Here is a 6787-nt window from a genome sequence, read left to right as displayed (position 1 = left end):
TCCTCTTCTTACCGGCAAGATAACTTCTGTGACATCAGCAGCCTTCCTCGCCTCAAGAGGAGCGCGCTCCTGAGCCCACAGCGAGTCCTTTGCCTCTGCTCTCCTCCTCGCACTCCCGTCCACCTGTTCAGGCCCTTGCCCTCAGCCATCCTGTGAGGAGGAGGAGGAGGAGGAGGAGGAGGAGGAGTTGACCTGGACGATGGCATGTGGAGATAGCTGAGGCAACCATGACGCAAATGTTGCGACGTTGATGAACGTGTCTTTTCCTGTAGATCAGGGAGGACACCTCATCTCAGGCAAACACCAACAAGAAAGGGAAATCAGGACACAGCCAGACAGCAAGACAGCAAGACAGCAAGGAAGCAAGACAGGCAGACCTGTTCCTATCGGGGAGCACAGAACGATCACCATGATATCTCCTTCGTGTTCCTTTGTTTCTTCGCACAGACCATGGAGAACTTGAGATGTTCGCAACACGATAAGTTGCTCGAGCTCTGATGGCTGAAACTCTCCTTCCTGTACATCCTCCACCACCTGCTCCTTGTCCCCGATGATCTCCTCCGCCCATCGTCCCACCTGCTTGCCTGTCAGCAGCGACTAGCAGGCATGCGGCACCAACATGCTCGTCGATGTCGTCGATGCCCACGTCAAGGCACGAGACCTTGTGGCTCTGCTGCAGCCCTAGGCTGACCAGCCCGTCGCTCAGCTTCCTCCCTCCCTTGTACTTGTCGTCCCCCCCCGACATGGAGGAAAAGCTGGGAAGGGCGTCGGGTCAGCGTAGGCTCACGACGGCTCCTCGAGGACAAACCTGCAGGTAGAGGATGCGAGACACAGGACGCAGAACTTCGACACCGTCCTCCTCCTCCCCATCCGCTTGATCGCCCGCAGACACCTCCTCCCTCCCATGACCAGTTCACCATCGTGCTCGCACTCGACTACGAGCACGAAGAAGTCCGACTCTGAGGAGCCCAGCATGCCTGCCGTCTCCTCCGTGAGCTCTTTCACCCTCGTCGAGCCCGTCCTCTCTGCCACCATCCCCGCGATCTCCATCGCTGCCACCCGACCGGCTGCATCCTTCTCCCCAGCAAACAGGATGCAGGGGCTGGAGGCCTGGCGGTACGCGAGGTGGGGGTGGGAGTCTCTGACAGCACAGGGGCTGCTCTTGACCTCAAGGGCGTCTTGCTCGCTGATCTTGGGCTCTACCTCGGGGAAGAGGATGCGCAAGGACGCGTTGAGCCTGCCGAGGTGATAGCGCAGCATGAGGATCTTTCCCCTGTCCCCTCCCCATGTCCTCATGGCTGTATAGCCGCCTGCGACAGGGCAGAGTGAGGTCGATGCTATCACTCGTGCCTGCAGCAACAGCATCTGCTGTGGCTGCTATCACAACCGCGGTCTATCATAGTCGTGCTTTTCAGATGTATCTCTATTCCCATGTCCATATCTATCTCTATCATCGTCTCTATCATCGTCTCTATCATCGTCTCTATCATCGTCACCACCACCACCATCATCTCCATCATCTCCATCATCTCCATCATCTCCATCATCTCCATCATCATCTTCATCATCTTCATCATCATCATCATCATCATCATCATCATCATCATCATCTTCATCATCTCCATCATCGTGCGAACAGCTCTCATCTCTGGACTATCATCGCCTGCCTCGTGCATTGTCGTCACCTTGCGGCGCCATAGTCAGCAGCTCCTTGGCGCTCGTGGGCTGCAGGTGCCCCAGGCACCCGCCATTGAACCTCATCGGCCTTAAATTATTAGTCAACGTCGGGGATCGTCGGGGAACGTCGGGGATGCGAAATGGAGGAGTCGGGGAGAAGGGAAGATGGGGCGGGGGAAGAGAGAGCGGAGAGAGGATGAGGAGAGGATGAGGAGAGGAGGAGAGGAGGAGAGGAGGAGGAGGAGGCAGGGAGGTCAGGACAGAGGAGGAGAGGACAGGGGAAGGAGGACAGGGGAAGGAGAGAGGGGGATGGGATGGGATCGGAGGGACGAGAAAGGGTGAAGATCTTGCGACGAGGTGAAGTCATCGAAGACGAGGAGATGGAACATGGACGGTAGACGCTGATGCGTCCAGGAGTCAACGGCAAGGCTTGTCTCCAGCGACAGCATGGCTTGCAGATCTTGTGGACTACCATCGCTGTCCTGGCTCTCATCTCCGCTACCGTAGGCGCAGATGTGAGATGATGAGTTTTTGGCGCGAGAGTCTGGTGTTGACATGCTCTCTGTCCCCGTACAGGATTGCATCAAGCTCACAAACTCGAGCTTTGCCATGTTGTGGGCTGGTTCAGTCATTGACCTTGACCCCTCCATGCATTTCCACACCAAGAGGTTTGTCCTTCCCGTCTCTCAATCCTGGGGTCGCTCACATGCTCTTCCTCCCTCTCCTCCTTCCTGTTCTGGTTGCTTCTCTTGATCACTCAAGGCTCTCCTTTCGTCTCCTCTGCTATCCCTCACCTCCACCATATTTCCTTTACCCCCGTCCACTCCCCCTTCCACCTCCCTCTCTGCTCCCACCCCCTCCCCTCTCCTGTCCTGTCCTGTCCTCTCCTCTCCTCTCCTCTCCTCTCCTCTCCTCTCCTCTCCTCTCGGTCTTGGTGATGCTTGTTTCTTCTACTCTCAGCATTTCGATGTCGCTCCCCATCCTCCTCTCATGTGACACGGACATCAAACTCTCCTTCTACCAGCCGTCAGTCATTTCGGAGGCAAACACGTCCATCATCACGTACAAACTATCCTGCATGTTGCACCTGTACATCTCGCTAACAGCGTCACCATGCTTCAGATACAACTTGAGAGTCAGAGACGCTCCTGAAAATATCCTCTTGACCACCCAAGGACTGTCGGTGAAAGTGATCGGCCGACCGATCCTCGTTAAGCTAGCAGGTTCCATCCTCGTCCTCGTACCGACGTGCTGGTCTTAACCTGAACGTGCTGCAGCCACCAACGACTCGCTGACGGAGCACGAGTTTGCGTTTGACGCTCCTCCTCTCCGGCTGCAGCAGCCAGGCAAGCAGCTGCAGAAGTGAAGGGAGACGTTCAGAGGAGCTGATCTGCAAACTTCCTTCAGCATTCGCATGGAACCAGCCAAGAGATCAGTCAGACTTGGACTACAAAGGAGAAGTTCAAGTTGTTGTTGATACGCAGCATGAAAGATGTTGACACTAATCGCAGGTTGCCCTCGTTCCGTCAGAAGCCTTCCAGTTGTTCGGAAGCCACAGCTGCTCGTGTGTTGAGAGGGGAGGAACACAGGACGAGGTGCGATGGGAACATGCTGGAGGATGATTGAAGTTGTTGACTTGCGTGTCAAGATGGACAGCATCAGTTGCTACACAGACTGTGAGATGAGAATGTTTGTCGACGGGAAGCTGGCGACAACAAGGTTTGAGGATGAGAGTGGAAGGTTCTTGGCCGATGAAAGAGAAAAGTGCATGTCAAAAGATCGAGAAGAATCGTCCAAACCTTGTCTTCGATGACACAAACTCCTTCTGGTTGTATTCCTTGACCATCTTGTTGTTCGAGTTCTCATCTCACCCTCTCAAGCTATCATCACTGCTCTCTGGCCATGACTTGCTGTCCCATGCTTCCTTAGCCTCATTTTTTCTCGTCCGAAACCCCTCCCCTCCCCTCCCCTTCCTTCCCTTACCCTCTTTCCTAATCGTTACTCTCCTCCACTTCCTCGTCCTCCTCTCCTCTCCCTCTCTAGTCCATCTGCTCCTCCTCTCTCCTCCTGTCCCTGACGGTTCTCTGCTAGGTGTTTACCTCCTTCCGTCCTCACAGGAGCTGCGGGCCAAGGAGTTCATCACGTGTCGGCGGATCTTTTCAAGCTCAACCATTTCCCGCTATCATCCACGTCCATGTGAGCAAGCTCCTTGCTCGATACATCACATGACACGCTCCTCCTCCGCCGCCACCTTCCCTTCTCACTCTCACTCTCGTTACCCCATCCTCCTCTCCTCTCCCCTCCTCTCTCTGCTCGTCCTGCCCCTCCTCCACTGTTCCTCCTTCCTTCCTCCCTGCTTCCAGCTCCAGCTTCAGCATCGGCCGAGGCAGCGACCGCTTCCACAACATGTACCAGCACTACAGCAAGTCGCACGCCATGTCCAGGGCAGCCGCGAGCCTCTGCTCCCCTGCTCACACCCAGCCAGACTGGGAGGCAGGAAGGTGCATGCGGGCGCTGGTGTACTCCTGTCCTCCTCAGCACACCTGCGGGGGGCTGGCAGACAGGATCAAAGGCATTCTGTCATCCTTCCTCCTCGCCATCCTATCCGGGAGATCGTTCTTCATCGACTTCTCCTCTCCCTTTCCCCTTCACGACGCTCTGAGGACGAGGACGATCGACTGGAGGCTGGAGGGAGTGGAGGCGCTGGAGCCGGTCATGGCAGCTTACAGGCGCTTGGAGAAGTCGCCGTCGACGTCGTTCGTGGTGGAGGACAGCAGGATTGAGTATCGCGATGTGACGTCAGTCTCGTCCTTCAAGACGTTTGCGACGGAGCTGGAGGATGTGCTGGAGGCAAGAAGAAAGACTGTAGAGGGATGGAGTCTCACGTGTTAGGTCAGGGGTCGAGTCAACCCGTTTGGATCATGACGACCAATATCGCCATGTACAAGACTCTGCTGACTGGCAGGCAGACCCGCAGGCTGATGGAACTGGCCGGTGACAACAACACTTGTGTTGAAAGAGCTGAGGGGAATGTTCAGGTTTGACAGGCTTGTACCCATCACCCACGTCGCATCTTTTCCGCAAGTTGTTCAACATGTCCGAAGAGCTCCAAGTGAACAAGTTGACTTGACGGTTGTCTCTGCTTCTGACAAGCCGTTAGTCTTTCATCTCCGACCAGATCGGAAGGCTCAAACCTCAATGGTCGGAGGAGCTTCTCCGGAGGAAGCAGCGGTGGTTGGCACGTGGAGGGAATAAGGAGGAGGAGGAGGAGGAGGATCGAGGGCAGGCGGAAAGGGGATGGAGAGGAGAGGAGCAAGACTCTCAGGTGTTCTCGGGAGAGGACAAAAGAGTTGGTGATTCTTCTGTCAGGTCTTTGTACTGCAACTGAGGACAAACTATGAAAAGAGATGGAGGGACCCTCACAATGTTGGATTGGAGGTAAAGAAAGGAGGAGGAGGAGGAGAGGGAGAACGAGAACGAGGGCGAGGGCGAGGACGGAGAGAATGAGAAGGAAATAGAGGAAGCAGAGGAGGAGGAGGAGGAGGAGGAGGAGGAGGAGGAGGAGGAAGCAAGAGGAAGCAGGAAGGTCGAGGGACTAAGGAAGAGGAGGCGACAGTCAGACAGAGCAGAGCGGGTCAGAGAAATGGTTAGCAGGAAGGGAGAGGGTCAAGATGGAACAAGTCTGAAAGAGGAAGGGATAAAGTGCTGAGGAATGGAGCGGAAAGGAGAACAGAAGAGGAGGCAGCAGCAGCTGCTCAGGGAGCGATGGGCTGACGCTCGTGTTCAGGACATTCCCTCCATGCTCGCGTGCTTGAGATCGAGGATAGGATGGGATCGCCACGTGCTGCACGACGACGTGACTGTTGTGATCTCAGACAGCCAGAAGATGAAGGAAGAGACGATGAAACAAGCTGCGTCCGGTGAGGAGGAGGAGGAGAGGAGAAGAGGAAGTAGAGAGGAAAGGAGGTTCAGGAGCGCAGCAGCAGCAGCAGCAGCAGCAGCAGCAGCAGCAGCAGCCGCCGCCGCAAGAATCTTCTCTGTATCGCAAGAATAGTGCAGTGAGAGAAAATATGACAGGGAACAAGACAGAGAGGAGGAGGAGGAAGAGGAAGAGGAACGAGCAGGAGCAGGAGCAGGAGCAGGAGCAGGAGCAGGAGCAGGAGCAGGAGCAGGAGCAGGAGCAGGAGCAGGAGCAGGAGCAGGAGCAGGAGCAGGAGCAGGAGCAGGAGGAAGAGCAGGAGCAGGAGCAGGAGCAGGAGGAAGAGAAGGAGGAGGAGGAGGTCGCTCGGGCTGACCGGCCGACTGCAGAGCAGTACAACACGTCCAAGTTCATCATGTTCGACATCCCAAGGGTGACTTCAGACTAGCCGCCAACAAAGATTCCGCTCACCCCTCTGCTCAGATTGTCCACATCGACCGTGATGACGTCACGGTCGCCTCCCAACATTATCACTGGGTCTTCCTTGAGTTCTTCGTCATGACCTGGTCGTCCCCCCTCACCATCAGCTATACCTCCTCCTCCTCCTCCTCATAATCATCATCCTCCTCCTCCTCCACCACCACCACCACCTTCTCGTCCTCGTCCTCGTCCTCGTCCTCCTTCTCTTCATGGACCTCCTCCTCCTCCTCCTCCTCCTCCTCTGCTTTGCCCCATGACCTTGCTTGCTTTCGTCTTCGTTGTTCCTTGTTCACTACTTCTAATATCAGCAGCAGGAGTGACGTGGTATTTGCATCCAGCGGAGAATCCTTTATGTTCCCTCCCCCAACTAGTACTCAACAAACTAAAGAATACCTCGCCCTGACCACAGGGAGTTCTACGACGACCCTGCGTTATCACCAGAGGTTCCCCTTGACTTGAGCAACTGAGTCTCGTTCTCCGGCTGACTTGAATGGTTCGATTGATTTCCATTCACGTGCAATTCCACGAGCTCGTTTTCATGCTCCTGCAATCAGCCGACGAGTCAGGGAAGATGCTCTACGCAGGAGACACAAGACACCTCTCGCAGCTTCGTCTGTCGCACGGGTTCCCGTATCCACTTCTTGGTGATCGTCAGGAGGATCGGGCTCGAAAGCGTGATCAGCCGATGACAAACCACATCTCCTTGCTTCG

General features: G+C 55.6%; 2 protein-coding genes across 2 annotated transcripts; one reads left to right on the top strand and one right to left on the bottom strand.

The window, feature by feature from the left end:
* Positions 1-783: 783 nt before the first annotated feature.
* GUITHDRAFT_110450 (hypothetical protein) lies at positions 784-1628 on the bottom strand (the record flags this gene model as incomplete). The annotated part of the gene is made up of 2 exons (XM_005830575.1): positions 784-1310; positions 1388-1628. 2 exons carry the CDS (start codon positions 1626-1628, stop codon positions 784-786), a joined length of 768 nt encoding a protein of 255 aa, XP_005830632.1.
* A 453-nt stretch (positions 1629-2081) lies between these two features.
* GUITHDRAFT_110449 (hypothetical protein) lies at positions 2082-6543 on the top strand (the record flags this gene model as incomplete). The annotated part of the gene is made up of 17 exons (XM_005830574.1): positions 2082-2192; positions 2254-2345; positions 2800-2900; positions 2955-3039; positions 3085-3112; positions 3189-3272; positions 3326-3417; positions 3769-3873; positions 4041-4518; positions 4575-4671; positions 4725-4789; positions 4838-5002; positions 5047-5115; positions 5465-5597; positions 5650-6029; positions 6080-6162; positions 6486-6543. The coding sequence occupies 17 exons, from the start codon at positions 2082-2084 to the stop codon at positions 6541-6543; spliced, it is 2226 nt and encodes a 741-aa protein (XP_005830631.1).
* Between the last annotated feature and the right edge of the window lie 244 nt (positions 6544-6787).

The sequence above is a fragment of the Guillardia theta genome, assembly GCF_000315625.1.
Source record: "Guillardia theta CCMP2712 unplaced genomic scaffold GUITHscaffold_45, whole genome shotgun sequence".
Lineage (NCBI taxonomy): Eukaryota > Cryptophyceae > Pyrenomonadales > Geminigeraceae > Guillardia > Guillardia theta.
This window is presented reverse-complemented; position numbering and strand designations above follow the sequence as displayed.